The following is a 16,542-nucleotide window of genomic DNA, read 5'->3' on the forward strand; positions in this document are numbered from 1 at the left end:
TGTTTATTTCCTTCTATCAGAGCGATTGGAGCCAACCCTCTGTACTGTGACTGCCGTCTGCTCTGGCTGTCTGACTGGGTGAAGAGCGGCTATAAGGAGCCCGGTATCGCCCGCTGTGCCGGACCCCGCGGCATGGAGGGCAAGCTGTTGCTCACCACTCCCGCCGACAAGTTTCAGTGTCTGGGTAAGCTGGCAGGAAGCCACCCTAACATAAGAACACACACTCACACTCACTAACTGCACATGAAAGAAAAATCCTGCACTAGCTTCATGTCTCACACTTGTTTAGATCATTTTTGTATTCTTTGGTGTCGGTAAAGATATTTATTTGTTTATTAAAAGTGCTTTCTTAATCAAAGTGACCTGACATGTAAACCCATTCACATGATGCCAACATCATCTGTGTTCTTTAAGTGATTTGAGCTGAAAACAAAGATAATTGGCGATTTAAACCCTGTGTGATCCTGTCGTTTAATTTGTAAAACAAGCTAAGAGAACAAACACCCACACACTGCTGCTTCCTAATAGATGAGGAGATAGATAGATGAATAGATTAATGAAAGGGAGCCTTTTAGTCCGTGTGACCTTCATCAGGAGTTGGCTGCTTTCACTCCTACACACCTGTCACAGCCGAAGACACCTCAGTGCACACTGTATTTAACTGTGAGGTAAATCTCTAAAGAAGAAAAGTTGCCTTAATGAGAGACAAATTTTGCCAAAGACACACATTCCTTGAGATTACTGTCGCTGTGTGAGCTGAATTCTAATTTTCTTGTAGATACACAGGCCTCTATTTTAAGAGTGCAGTCACTAAGAACATCATGCGCAATGCTTGTTATGTGTGCAAGGTCAGAGCGGGGGCGAAGCTGACATGATATCGTCATTCATTTGGACGTAAGTGAACTATGGCTACACTGAAATGAAGACAATAAACGCACAGATAAGAGAGCCTGATTTACCTGGCTGAATTAGATTGTTTTAAATAAATGATTTGTTAGACTGCTCTCAGGTAGATTTGGTCATTTACATTTGCTGTCCAGAACAACTTGTGGCTTCTACTTTTTTAGATTATTTTTGAGGCTGATAATTACATCAACATTTCATAGTCTGAAAGCATATTGGACGATATTCTTTTTTAAGATAAAACAAATGTCTTGATAGGTAGTCCTTAAATTTAGTCAGTAAAGAAATGTGACAAACAACAACTGAGCGGAAAGTTTTGCAGCTGAAAAAATGCAAACAAACTACACAATGGTGACATTGTTTCTAAATTTTCTCAAGCAAATATTTGTCATTTCTGTACTGACAATTAATTCTCGTTATTTATCAGCATTGTTGGAAATTAACTTTTTCTTCCATCGGCCAAAGTGGCTGATTTTAAATTCTACCACCCACCCATATTTTTCACCAGTCACCATTTTGTTATTGCACTTTACTGTAACTAACTTTTGTGTAATGTTTGTCTTGCTTTAAAAAAAAAAACTAATACGCATTTCCCCATAAAATTATTGATTTGATTTTTAGTCACATATGGTTATCCATTTTTAATTCTCTCTCCTTCACACACCACACACACACACACAAATGCACAAAAACAAAATACAGATACCCAAAAAGCAGTTCACTCAAGTCAGAACTTTAACAGTCTACCACCCACATACAGTGTCCCCTTTCCTCCTCATTTCATTTCCTTTCATTTATTTATTTATTGAATTGGGACAGTGCACATTAATCAACATTAATGCAATAAACATCAATGTAAATGCACCAGACTTACCACAAATGCTAAATTCCATCCTTAGTCATCATCAGAATCCAGCAGTACTATTGTTTCCTCCTGACCCCTCCTTAAAATCAGGCTGTCTTGATTGGATGCTGTCCTGGTGCCAGAGCTGGACGGCAGGGATTATATGTACGGTCATGCGTGCACAAATTCCACACAGGAACTTTAAGCTGTATGCCAGTGGCAACATGTGCTGAGGTTAGCACAACAAACTGATTGATGTACGTTGGTCAGCTGGGAGACCTGTCTTCAGGTGTGCAGTTAGCAAACAGCGATAGTGAGCGAGTTGTGTGTGTCGGCGTTGCTCCACCAGTTGTAGGGTATGCAAATGGGAACGCATTGTACATGCTAATGCACATTCGAAAGTGTCACTCAGATGTGCCCAGCCTGTGACTAGTAGACGACCCGCTCTACCTCCTGAACTAGTCTCATAACTTCCTTGATTTTATGATAATGACAAATTAGAGATCACTGTATTTGGATCTGAAAATTCTACCAAACAGTCTGAGAGGAGCTCTAGATGACATTCAGCGTGTTAATGTAGCAGCGAACAACTATATGCTATGTGAAGATGGTGTAGTTCTAGTTGTAGTTGTAATCTGAGCTTCTCTGTTCTTAGTTGTGGTTGACGGACCAGGTGCTTGTGCATATTAGTGCACGTGAGTCCTGTGTGCGTGTCCTACTCACTAGCTAATTGCCGTCGCTTTGCACTGTGCTTATAAGGTGGTTATCGCTGATATCAGGACAGCTTTGTCCTGTAAAGCCTAGTTCACATTACACGATTTTCACCCTGCTTTTGCGCTGCGGAGACTATCATAATCTTTTGAGTGTTCATACCTGGCGACGTGTGTTTCTGTCAGCGGGAGTCTCACCAACTGGGTTACGACCTGTGTGTGCACACCACAAGATTCCTCCAAGAGCCCTCGCCGACAGAGCCCCAGATAACGCTGCGGCGTCACCAAACTTGGAGACGACACATCATAAAGACATGGATATTCTTCACACACACACATGGAGTCACATGGAGACACACAACGTGCTCCCTGTGATCCTGTGGACGCCGCCATTGTTGTTGTTGTTGCTTGCCGGCTTGTCAGTGTTGCCAGATCTTGGGAGAGAAACAAGCAACCAGGGCTATGGAAACAAGCCCAAAAGAAGCAACTATCATGCATTTAAATAACTTATTAAACGGATATATATAGAGGAAGATGACGTTTAGACAGCAAGCCCAAATAAGCAACTCCACTTTAGAAACAAGCCCAAAGTCGTGGCTAGTAAGCAGACCTGGCAAGTGGCAACCCTGCGGCTTGTCCTCCTCACATTTCTTGCGTGCTGATGTGGGACGTATCCCGCCTCTCATTGGTTGATGCTCTTTGTCAGTCGTGTCACACTTCTCCAGTTTTCTAGCATGCCAGATATCCAGCTTGTTCACACATGAGGACTCGTCGTGGCAGACTATCTGCCGACTCACCTCCAACCCAAGGTGGCTCTCAAGATCCTCTGCGACGTCAAAATTGTGTAATGTGAACTCGGCTTAAGCTGCGTGCCCACCCTACAGTTCCCCCATGATTAACACTGATGGCTCTTTCAACACTGCTGCCATTGTTGCACTGTTTGCACTGTTAGCACTGTTAGCTGCTAGCTTAAATATCTCCATAGATATCTCCATGTTTACAGGCATGTGTAGGCAACCCCGGCCCAGACTCAGAATCATAGATATGGATATGATCTTAATATCGTAAAGAGGTTGCTCGACAAAAAAACATTAACCTGACTGCTCGTAATCTTTCTATTTGATACAGATTTCTTTTGGTGATGAAGAAGAACACGATCCAGTCATGCTTTATTCATCTCAAGAAATGTCAAAACTTGGTCATTCTTTTCTCCTGATAATTTGCATAAAATAGTTTGCTCCTTTTCCTTCTCGGCTGAGCTTCTACTCTGCACTTTACTCAGGTATCAGTCATCAGTTCCCTCGACCGACACTGCTGTCATAACTGGAACCTAGAAATATGAACACATCCCACCTCTGCTTTAAATTCTAGTAATTACGTTTAAAGCACTAATAGCTTTGCTCCAAAATGTATTCCCAGACAAAAGGTGACCGGGTCTCTGCAATTAGAGCTCCCAGACTGTGGAACACCCACTGAGATTAAGACAGATTACATCTCTTACGTCTTTTAAATCCCTTCTTAAAACATTCTTTAAAAAACACCTTCATGCACTCTTAATGTTATTTTTTTTTCCGGTTCTACCTTTCCATTCCTGCAATGTTATATTTTCCTGTGAGTTTAACTAGACGTTTAATGTCCTGTGATATTGTTTGTTTTTATAAACTCAAAGTTTTACTTTTTCTGTGAAGCACTTTGTTAAGAAAGTGCTCTACAAACAGTTTTCTATCATATGTATTATAAGCCATTATTGGCCTATAATATTGCTCGTGCCGTTTCATCTGTCAGGTTGTAATCTTCATTTAACATGTCGTGTGACTTCTGAGACAGTTGTCTGCAGCAGTGGTGATTTATCTGTGTGATCTTTTATTCAGTGTTGTGTTTTATTCATTTGTGAGTGGGGATTTGCTTTCTACAGTCTTTCTTTGTTGAGTGAAAAGCTTAATTAATCTACAGTGACTTCAAGTTGTAAAATAATAAAAGATGAAGAGGTTCAGAGGTGCATAATTTTAACAGCTGAGAACACACAATCTGGATTTTAACTTCCGTTTAAACGTAACAGCAGAGGTTTGATCCCACCCTCTCCATAGTGTGAAGACAGTGTGAACTTTCCATTAGTGATGGTGTGATCAGATCCTGTGTGCATTATTACAGGCGCTAATTGATGTATTTCAAAATACTGCACTGTTAAATGAATTGTGAATAGTTTGCTGTAATTAACGTTCCCCCACATCTCGCATGGAGCTTTTTTGTTTTGTTTCAATGCAAGAACACAAAACAAATTATGAGTGCGTCTTAATTCACTGAATGTGGCTTTGACACATGGTTAGCGATGTCGCCTCCTTTCTGCTCATTTACAGTAAATTTACAGGCTGCAATCAGTTGTGTTAAATTTCAGGCGGGTGCATGTTCATATGAACAATAACAGGTATATTTAAGCTTTTTTATTGACTTTAACAAGTCAACACAGCCAACAGCAGGGAAATAACAGCCATATTTAAGGTTCACATAAGAGTTTAACACAATACAGATAAGTAATGAAGCTATGTGTTGTTGAGATGTTTGTATTACGTAGCATGTCTGATTTATTTTCTGTGGAACTCCCGACAGTAGCCTTCAAATAGAAATCATGAGCTCATGGTTACAAAAAAGGGAGTTGTATACATGATATGTTTGGCGTTCAAGTCGTGAGAACCGCACTTCTAAGCAACGGAAACATGGACGCTATTGTCTGCGTCTAGAAGCCAACAGGGCTAAATATTTAGCAAGCTATGGTAATGCAGGAAATGCAAAGGCATATAATGACAGAGAAAGACATGAGATAAGATTTGGTATAAACACTTTATACGACTAAAATTATACTATTAACTTACAAATCAACTTACCATCCACCGAAAAATTAACTTCCGTGACCTCCACCATTTCAAAAAATGTCAGCAAACATGTCATAACTCGTGAACTCACAGCTTTCAGGAAATTTCCACTTACAAGGTCATAAATGCCACATGAGGACATTCATTATGGATAAAACCATCGACAGGTGAAGTGAATAACATTGATCATCTCATTACAATGCAATGTTCTGCTTGTAAACCTTTGGTCCTGGCAAGGTGGTGTACCAGCACGTCCTACAGCTGCTCAATCAGATTGGGATCTGGAGAATTTTATGGCCAGATTAATTCCTTTAGCTCTTTGTCACATTCCTCGGGCCTTTCCTGAGCAGTTTTTGTGGTGTGATATGATGCATTGTCCTGCTGAGGGGGGCACTGCCACTTACCATATGGAGGTGTACTTGGTCCCCAACAGTGTTTTGATGGGTGGACTGCGTCAAGTGGCGTCCACACGAATGCCAGAACCAAAGGTTTCCTAGCAGAGCATTGCGTTGTAACAAGATGATCAATGTTATTCACTTCACCTGCCAGTGGTTTTAATGTTTTGGCTGGTTGGTGTATATCTTATCTCATAACATAGTTTACATAACCTAATGATGATACAACATGCAACACCTACAACGATGTCGGCGGTCACTTAACACCTTTGACATCCTGTGCAGTAGAACAGCTGAGAGATGTTGTACATAACTCAGTAAAGATACACAAAACTGTTATTTTGTAGTTAATATTAAATCGTGTGAAAAGAGACAACAGTAAATGACACACGCAGACAAGCTCGGGTGTGGAGTTCAGGAAACATTAAGGGAATACGTAACCTCCAAAATGATCATTTCTTCATCGCTTATGATGAATTCTTTAAGAAACATGTTCTCGCATGCCTCCACGCTAAACAAAGAATCCAAAAACAATACAATATGAAGAAGAATACACACTCTCACACAGCTTGTGCAGTTTAATCCAAGTCTCATTTATCCACTTGTATGTTCTGTACTTACCAAACACACAGTAAGAAACCAAACTGAATTTATGCTCTCTTCAAAGCCAGACTCAAACCGGTAATTTTACCTCACTGAACACGGGAGTTGCTGGTCTACCACTGCCTCAATCAGTTTATTTGTGTTATTGTATGACTTTAAATGGTTAGATAGGATTCACCAGTCACACACACCAGGCCTTTTACAACCAAACATCATCTCTGAATCCAAACAGAAGTCATGTCTGAACATAAATATAGATTAATATCTTTCAAGCCATACAAAGTGATGAAAAGAACATGATGAATGGTGAGATTTATTGTCTGTATTCAGCCACCAGGTGTGATCTATCTAACACACAATTTTCTGTTGCCTTCCATATATTGAGCCCATTATATCGTCTGCTGATCCCGTGTGTGTGTCTGTGTGTTGTCAGGTCCAGTCGAGGCATCTGTTCAGGCCAAATGCAGCCCATGTGTGGCGTCTCCCTGCCAGAACCAGGGCGTTTGTCAAGTCCACCACACAGAGCTGTATACCTGTACCTGCAAGTCTGGCTTCACGGTACCACACTGTGTGTTTGTGTTTGTGTTGTATGAGTGTGTGGCATGCTGCCAACAGGCTCATGAGTGTGTTTACTGTCACCTTGTGACATCTAATCAAAATGTTTCCCCCCGTAGACACAAAACAATCCATTTAAAAACCCGGAGCTGAACGTTTTAAAACCACTGATCCAATGTTTTCTGTGTGTTCGTGTGTTGTCAGTGATTATTTTGAGCCCACATCTGTCTCTGATAATAATCCCATCAAATTACTCAGCTGACCTGCTCTGATGTTAAAAAAAAAGCTCTTTATTTAATGTTTGTGTGTGATATTTCAGGGTAAACACTGTGAGACTCCAGTCGACGCTTGTGTCAGTAATCCCTGCACCAACGGAGGGATCTGCATCAGTGATGAACAGACCAGAGGGTTCAGGTAACAAGACTCAAAACTTATGTAGACTGGGGGATGCAAGAAAACAATAGACACACTTAACAAAAAAACAGCAGACGCACTGTCCTATGAATCTGATTTTCTCTGTTTTCACCAGTTTTATTTTTTATCTCTGAAATTATTTTAGCCATGTTAGCAAAGTGGCTGTACGAATGATTCTTTATTGTCATATTCACAACAGTTACAGTGAAGCAGTCATTGCAACAAAAATCTTCAATCTCTCCAACAGTGCTTAGTAACGGTATAACATGTAACATCTCTTCATTAAAACATCTAAAAACAACTAGACCTACGTTATCTTTATTCTTAAGTTGCTTACTTACATTACCCCGAGTGTCTCCAGCAATGTTCAAACCCAGAGAAATCTGTAATTTTATTCAAGGTAACTGTGTTTTTTATTTGAGCGTCATATCCACTTTACACCCTATTGTTGCTCCAGCTTCTTGGAAAACACAGAAGTCGGTGAGCCATTTTATTGTTTAGTATTCTTTGCATTGCTCGGTCTTAATAAAGCATAGCTATACCGGTTAACATTACATTAGCTAATGCGGCTATTTAGGGTTGCAACGCTATGGGATTTTTTTTTACCTTGATGTGCATATGTGTTACCATGGTTGCCAATTGATTGATTTGCATAAATAGGTTATATATATATTCTATATATACTTTATTCTGAAGCACTGTTAGGCATGTCTGCTACATCCAGAACCAAAAAAAAAAGCTAGGTGAGTTCAACATGTCCAGGTGGGAATTTAAAAATGCACGAGTTTCTAACAGGTTTTTAATGGAGAAAATGTTTAATGAGTTGAAACAAACACGACAGCATCACCTTTCGAACAAGCTGCTCTGGGCCGACACTGCTGTCAGACAACACTTGACAACATGAAGTGCTAATAAGATGGTTATTAGCTAATGAATTTGCATGTTGTGATGTCATGAGTGACACTACACATGAGTATTTCTGCATATCTTACAGCCCACGAATGTTACGGTTTATTTCTTTGTTTGTGTTTGTTTAGCTGTGCATGTGCATTTGGTTTCCACGGTACTTTCTGCGAGGTGAACGTGGACGACTGTCAGGACCACGGGTGTGAGAACGACGCCACCTGTGTGGACGGAGTGGGCAACTACACCTGCTTGTGTCCGCCAAACTACACAGGTGTGACAGCGGCATCGACTGGCACTTCACCTCCTCTCCTTCCACTCAGTGATTTTCATCAGGAAACAATAATGATAAAGCATTTTATAGACAACATAATTGATCCGCTCTGACATGCTGAGAGGAGAAATGATCTGCTCTGAATGTTCGGACTGTTACATGATTCCTCTTCCTCTCCTCTCGCTCTCAGGTCTGTTTTGTGAGGAGGAGGAGGATGTGTGCTCTCCAGGTAGAAACCCCTGTCAGCATCAGTCCACCTGCATCAGCACTCCTACCGGCCCCAGGTGACAACACACACACACACACACACACTTTATCACTGCCAGGCTCAGCAAAGTTTCAGATCCCAGATGAGATTAAAAATATAGACACACACAGACAAACATATACAAAGGTTAATGATAATTGCTGAAGTCTGTGTTGACTCCCCAAAATCCTACAACATGTGTCATGTAGTATGTGTGTGTGTGTTTGTGTATATGTGTGTGTTCTAGGTGTGTGTGTATCCCAGGCTGGGTGGGGCCGGACTGCGGTATAGATTATAATGAATGTGTGGACCATCGCTGTCAGAATGGAGCTCAGTGTGTCGACCATCTGGACGGCTACAGCTGCGTCTGTCCACAGGGATACAGGTACTGGGAACACTTGGGAAACTGGGAATACTGGGAACACAGGCGACACTGTAGATAGACTGGGGTTTTGGAAAATACTGGAAATTAGAAGCAGTTTCCGGTCTTATGTTAAGATTTCAGGAAACTTGATTTAAAATTATGTTTTCCCCCAATCTGCATGTGTGTTTCCATGCAATGTGCTGGGCAGAGCATCAAAAGTTACACAAAATCATCAAATAACAATTAAAAATCAGACGTTTATTATAACTTTTGTCATGTAAATCAAATGACTGATCCTTATTTTTAACTAATATGCATGTTTGAAACCCTCTAGTGGAATATTATCAAAGTTTGCACGCCTAAAAAGGATGTTGGAATATGTATGCTTCTACCGATAGTTATGAATTAACCTTCTACATCAAAGAGTAACCCCAGTCAGATCCACCCACTGATGTGTACAGATTATAAACTCTCTGTAAGTATCAGTGGATAAAGCTCTCTGTCATCTTCCTTTCCCCACAGTGGTGAGTTTTGTGAAGTGGCCCTACCTCCCCCGTCTCTCTGCCAGCTGACCCAGTGTCAGAACGGCGCCCCCTGTGTGGAGAAGACAGGAACTGCGATCTGTCAGTGTCTGCCGGGCTTCGAGGGTCAGAGCTGTGAGAAGCTGGTCAGTGTCAACTTTGTCGACAGGGATTCTTATGTTCAGCTGCAAGACGTCAAGAACTGGCCTCAGGCCAACATCACACTGCAGGTGAGGACGTCACACTGTAGAATGATAGAAATCGAATATCAGCAGTAGCAGACTAACACACACACACAAACTCTGATCGATGTGTCTTTCTTTATGTGTGTGTGTGTGTGTGTGTTTCAGGTGTCAACAGCAGAGGAAAATGGTGTCTTGCTCTATAACGGAGACAACGAGCCAATCGCTGTGGAGCTCCATCAGGGTCATGTGAGGGTCACATATGATCCTGGGAACCAGCCTGCTACTGCTATCTACAGGTAGATGCACACACACACACACACACACACACACACACACACACACACACACACACACACACACACACACACACACAGAGAAGCACAATATATGTTGTTACAAGGATCCAACTCAGTTCCATCCTGTATGAAAACTGGTTAAAGGTGCAATCTGTAAGTTATGTCCAGAATTTTAGTTTAAAACTTTCAAAAAATGAACAAAAATCAACTGACTGTGAAAAATAACGATGTTGGCATTATGTCAAAGACATCTGTGTAATAAGATTAAGATGCAGAGATATCTACTGAAATTGGCACACTAACCAGCAAGCCCCAGCCCTCTCTGTCTTGTAGTACCACTTGTACCTCGAGAGTTGCCAGTGAGTCACTGTAGCCAGGGGCGTCGTTTCAGCAAAAGCTAAGGTATGGCAATATGACATGACGTCACAGAGCTACTGATGATGGAGTTTCAAAAATATGAACTTATATAAAACTTCACTTTGGTCTTTGACCTGTCAGAAGTACATACTATGCTATTGAAAACTGTTTCAAAGGACATGAAGCTGTTTCTCACATTCATAATACCTCATGTCTGCATGTAATGCACGACTTGGTGAGAGCAGTGAAAACATCGGACCTATTTCGGCGCATATTTCAGCACCACGGACAGCGAGCGGACGTTTAATTATCATTAGTCATGTGTTTAACTTCACAGAAAATAAAGAAAATAAATTAATTACAAGCTCATTTCTAGAAGATAACCAAGGGGTCCGGTGTATGAAACACAGTAAAACAAAGGCCAATTTGGTACAATACTGTATAGGCGAATTTATTGGAGTGTCTCCAGAGACCGAAAATACAAGCTTAACATGCCGACATGAAGAAAAAACCCCACATACAATCAGACAGGCTTCAAGACATCATTTAGACAGGCTGTCTACAGCAGCAGAGCAAAATGCTTTTACAACACACAGATAACTCACATAACTCATAACTCGCGGAGGAGCGAAGTGGCGAACAATTTGATTCACTAACACTCGTATTCACTGATGAGCATATTATTGACCTATTTAAGTGCAATACAATGAAAACAACCAGCCAGTGTGCCTCGGACTATCTAACATATCATATCTGATCACTTGCAGCTGCCATACCTTGCCATACCTAAATGACACCTATGACTGTAGCATCCAGTCAGCCCTCAGTCCAACATGAGAGGATAGAGACGTAGAGGCACAGTAAACACAAAGGCTACATCTAAAGTTTTAAAATGCATAACTTTCTGTAACGCAAAAGATGTGACCACGTTCACTGGCAAAGACAGGAAATCATACAAAAAGAAGCAAAACAAGTTATTGTTGATGTGACTTTCCACTGCTTGAGACAGCTGTTGGCGACCCAAGAGAAAAGGTTTGATGCTGAACCAAGTCCAGTTGCGTTCGATTCAATTGCCTTGAGATAACTATGACCTGGATGAATGAGATGCGTTCGATTCAATTGCCTTGAGATAACTATGACCTGGATGAATGAGAATATCCACAGGCACGTTTGATGCTGAACTTTACTTTGCTTTATTTAACTTTATTTTTCTTTATAAGAACAACGCACATTAATCAACATTCCTGTAAATGTGCCAGTGTTAGCCAGCTGGCTAATTTTCAACTGCAGTCCTTTGGCAAGATGTTTGAAACCAATGAAATGATAAAATTCACAGGACAAAGACAGCATAAAGGCATAAAGACAGAATTATCTACAGCAATAAGAAATGGTCAGGATAGAACAGAATTAAGGCAAAGCAACAAGCACAGCAGAGCATCAGTGCAATACAATGACACAACAACAACAACAACAAACAGACATGCAAACGACACAAAGCACCAACACACAGATTAGCATTACATTCAGACATGCAGAGCAGCAATAGTAAGTAAAACTAGATCAAACACAATAGTCATTAAGTATGGTCATATTCACTAACACACAAGCCATGCGACAGAAAGTTACTTATGCTGTTAATAGAATAGATATTGCATAATGTGTTTGTCAACACAAACCAAAAACATTTAAAATGGCGCTGATATATGGTTTAAGTGGAGCTATTTTCTTGCTATTATGGTTTTGCTAAAGCTAAGCGAAGCTATAACGTTAAGATTTTACAATAGCAGTGATTTTTGACTGGTCAAACTGTGCGTATTCTCACCCTGCTGTTAGTTGCCTTTTTTGTTTGTTTGTTTTAATAATGGACCCAGTCGTAGACCAGTGTATTGCAGCCCCCTAGTTCTTCAGAGCATGTGGTCAGACATTACACATTACACCTTTAAAATAGGAGCTGTTTGAAAAGCAGGGTGAATTTTAACAAGCCGAAAAACATTAGTTCTTCCTTCTTCTTCGAATTAACCCCTTGAAACCTGAGCAAATCAGCTTGATTTCTTGTAAAAACACAGGAAGAAGGCAATGAGCAACGAAAGAAGAAATTACCCCCCAAAATGAGCAAGAAATTATTTTTAGAAAAATTAAAAACAATAAATTTATTTTTTTTTAAAAAAAGAAGCGGAATCAAGTTAGAGAAAGAGTGCTTAAAATTATAAGAATTCTGTAACATCATTTCTAAATGTGATAATAATAATTATAAATATGGTTTTCCCATAGTTTTTTCTTTTTCCCTAAATTTTTTTTTTTTTCAATATTTTTCTAAATCTATTTTATTTTTTTTATTTTTTTCAATTTGTGGGACATTTCTCACCAAGTTGCTCATTGCCTTTTTGCCCATGTTGTTGAAAGAAATCACACCAATATTCTCAGGGATCAAAGGTTTAAATACTCATGAAAGGCGTCTGACAGCAGCACAAGAAAAGTGATGTCGTTCCAGGTTTCAAAGTATTTACAAATATGTTGAGTAGTCGTATTTTACACCACTGTATGTGCTTGTGTTTCATTAATTGTACAACTCCTCAATTTGTCTGAGTCAAACCTCAAAATGTTATTTTTTATAATTTTTTTACTGTAATTTAGAGAGTTCATTTTGTTGATCAATTAATCATTTCAGCTCTTATTTTATATACAGTACTATTTGGTAGTGTAATCTTTAACAGTGCATTACAGTGAAAAGTAACTATCGCTGACAGATAATTATATACTGCAGTAACAAGTACAATATGTCCCTCTGAAATATAAAGTATGATGGAATAAAAACTACTTAAGTACCTCAAATTTATACTACAGTACAGTGCTTGAATAAATATACCTCGGTACATTCCACCACTGAAAATGTCAAATATAGACAAATTTGCTAATTTCTATATATATATATATATATATATATATATTTTACAGAAGGTCAGCTATCACCTCTTCTTTGTTTTTAATTTATTGTTTTTAGGCTGCAGGTTAACCTGAGAGAGTCTGTGTCAGTGGCCGCGGTCCTTATTTTTGTTTTTATTTTCTAGTATAAAACATTAACTTATTTTCTAAAAGGAGCAGATCATTTGAAACGTATTCTCTGATTTTGTGAAACCTCAGTGAGCAGTTTTATAGAAACTGTGTTTTCTTGTAACAAGCACAGCTCAGAATGTTGGTGAGAAGGGGCAGGTCCTTGACAAAAGCCCCATCAGTTGAAACTAAGTGGGAAATAAATAGTTACAGTGGAATTATACTGCTTTTTTTCTGTGCGAGGGTCACAACCTCCATCTGCCGAACCTGACCAGCTCAACGTGTCTAACATCACACTTAACCTCGTTACTCCAGCCAGCACCTACAGTGCAGGTTGATTAGCGTGTTCTCCTCGTCAGATTTTGAAGGCTGAGTGTTCGTCGAGCCGAGCAATCTGCCGGACTCCCATCAGGCCCTCGGCAGCCTCTTGGCTCACTGTAGCCCAGCAACGGCGCTCAGAGCATGTTAGTGCGTGATGTGTGTTGTTGCTCGGAGCGAGTCCTGCAGTGTTTGGGAATGTGGACACGGGCAGTGTGGGTATTCTGGTTAAACTGCAGATGCAGCCAGAGAACACTCGAAGCTGAGTGTCCACTTGATCAGGTGTCGAGTGCTTAAATGTTTGGATGGTTCACTGTTAAGGAGGAGGAGGCGCGGCTAGCCGTCAGCCTGATACACACACACACACACACACACACACACACACACACACACACACACACACACACACACACACACACACAGTCTGAGGCTATTTGTGTGATAAGCACCTGCAGAGAGGAGGAGATTGAGAGCATGGCAACTCATTTGAAAAGAGAAAAAATGAAGAGAGCTGAGAAAAACCGAGAACTTGAGATTTGAAAAAGAGGAATTCATCAGTCCGAATAGTTATAAAAGGCCGTTTTAAGGTTCTTTCATTTTCTTTTCACTTTAGTCCAAATCAAGTGGGAAATAAAATTACATATTGTGGCATTTCAGATCTGGTCCAGCTCCTGTTCACACTGACTTTTTGTAAACAAACCAAGAGGAGTAAACATGAAGTTATAAAGACAAACAGATAACACCATGATTGGACAGTTTTGGCAATTTTAATCCTGCATCATCAGGACCCGCGCAGGGAAATGGAATTCTGGTGACAGACAGAAGTTTTTGCAGCACTTTAACACTTCTGATGTTTATTTATATTCTTTAGTATCACAAAGAAGAAATGACTGATGAGCTAACAGGTAGAGAAAGTAATGATTCGAGGTTTATTGGAATCGCTGTCACACACTTTTTTTAATGGATTCAATGAACTGACATAGTACATGGACTCGTTAACAGCTTTTGACCTGTTCATCTGGGAAAATACCGGCATTGATGTGCATATGTGTTACCATGGTTACCAACTGATTTAAATAGGAGATATATACATATATATATATATATATATATATATATATATATGTAGATCAATTATAAGATTGCTTCCTGGACAAAATCATACTCAAATCACGTGTCTGCTATCGGGAAAATTCTTTGGTTGGTTTGTTGGCTTTCACACCGCAAACAAACTGCACCAGAAGCGAACCGAGACTCTTCACATAGTTTCTGTTTGGTTGTTTGGTCCGCACCAGGGCTAATCAGCAGCTGTCACATCAGACCAAACAAACTGTACTAACCAGGCATACACACCTGACTTTATTTTAGCAGAATCAAACAGGTTAGCTTAGAAAGTGCCCATTTAGAATGTGACACAGGCCAGAACAGACCTGGTTCAGAACTTCTACCTGTTCAGGGATTCATAAAGGTTTGATGCTGCTGTGGATGTGCCCATTAACACTGATTTAGTAAAATAATCAACCATCAGATCTTAATAGCCAGGATTTAAAATGTCAATGCCATCTTCCTGCATAGCTTGCTGGATAAAAAAAACACCCACTAATATCTGGCTTTTGTATTTAATGGGAAAGGTTACAGTCGGCATACGTATATTTCCAAGACAAATGACTCTGCAGCAGTCATGGGTATTTATCAGCTACAGCTCTATTCGGCTCGGGTTGGTAGTGATGGAAATATGACACCCAGCTGGACACAGTAACTTTCACCCCTTCTCCCTCCAAGCTGCGCTCGAACTTTTGTCCAAATTAGTCAGCAGTGAGTTTTAAAGAGAGTCGAATCATTTTCCCTGGCCTCTGTACTGCTCTCTACTGTTTACTAACCTGTTTTTCAGTGTGTTCATGACATCAAATGTGGCACAGTCATTTACTGCAGAGCTATGATCTACTGGCAATGAGAAAGGAGTTTATCGCCTACTTTTCGCAGGTTTTCTTGCATTAAAAAAAAACCTGCATTTAGGTGCAAATGTTTGGTGGAAAGGGGATATATCCAGCTACCATCATGAAAAGTAGTGACAGAAAAATAAACACAAAAGTGCATCCAGCGTGGATAATATTGACACAGCTGTACAAGTATTTTTCAGTTAAAAACCTAAACCGCTCCAAATTACTACCACACTGTGTCTGTGTTGGCTAAACAGGTTCTGACTGATTGCCACTGATTTGTTAGGGTGAAGCGAGACAAAATAACCCCCATTCCCTACATTTCCTGGGCCTTAGGGCCTGCCCAATACCCACACTTCCCCTAGAAATACCCACTTACACTTGGTTGTGCGTATTCACGTTTAGGCTAGTGGTGTCTCAAAACAGAATTGAGGTAGTGGAAGTGGTTTCCAACACTTAAAACCCGCCCTGGATTCCAAAGGAGCCCCAACCCACACTTTCAACGAAGTGGAAGATGAAATTTCCCAGAACACCCTGCGAAGTCAGCAACTTCGGCAAGTTTTGGAAAACAATTTGTACTGAACGATCGGAATGTAGGCTAGTGGACTAGCGTAAACTCATCAGCAACTCGGTTGAACACTTACCCGAACAAAATCGATCAGAACTAGAAGACGTTGTAGGCGCCTCCTGTTTTCAGCATTTCTTCTCCGTTGATTCATCAGATGGAGAGGAATAAACATAGCACACGCCACAACACAAGCGCTGGAGCCAGCATTTTCATTGCGTCACCTC

General features: G+C 40.4%; 1 protein-coding gene across 1 annotated transcript in view; it reads left to right on the forward strand.

The window, feature by feature from the left end:
• slit1b (slit homolog 1b (Drosophila)) overlaps positions 1 to 16,542 on the forward strand; it is a 110,619-nt gene that overhangs the window by 84,366 nt on the left and 9,711 nt on the right. The window contains exons 26-33 of the mRNA XM_050045353.1: positions 21 to 184; positions 6,759 to 6,883; positions 7,200 to 7,294; positions 8,332 to 8,471; positions 8,662 to 8,755; positions 8,966 to 9,103; positions 9,605 to 9,833; positions 9,954 to 10,084. Coding sequence (XP_049901310.1) covers positions 21 to 184; positions 6,759 to 6,883; positions 7,200 to 7,294; positions 8,332 to 8,471; positions 8,662 to 8,755; positions 8,966 to 9,103; positions 9,605 to 9,833; positions 9,954 to 10,084 — 1,116 coding nt within the window. The remainder of the gene's footprint in view (positions 1 to 20; positions 185 to 6,758; positions 6,884 to 7,199; positions 7,295 to 8,331; positions 8,472 to 8,661; positions 8,756 to 8,965; positions 9,104 to 9,604; positions 9,834 to 9,953; positions 10,085 to 16,542) is intronic.

The sequence above is a fragment of the Epinephelus moara genome, chromosome 5 (genome assembly GCF_006386435.1).
Source record: "Epinephelus moara isolate mb chromosome 5, YSFRI_EMoa_1.0, whole genome shotgun sequence".
Taxonomy (NCBI): domain Eukaryota; kingdom Metazoa; phylum Chordata; class Actinopteri; order Perciformes; family Serranidae; genus Epinephelus; species Epinephelus moara.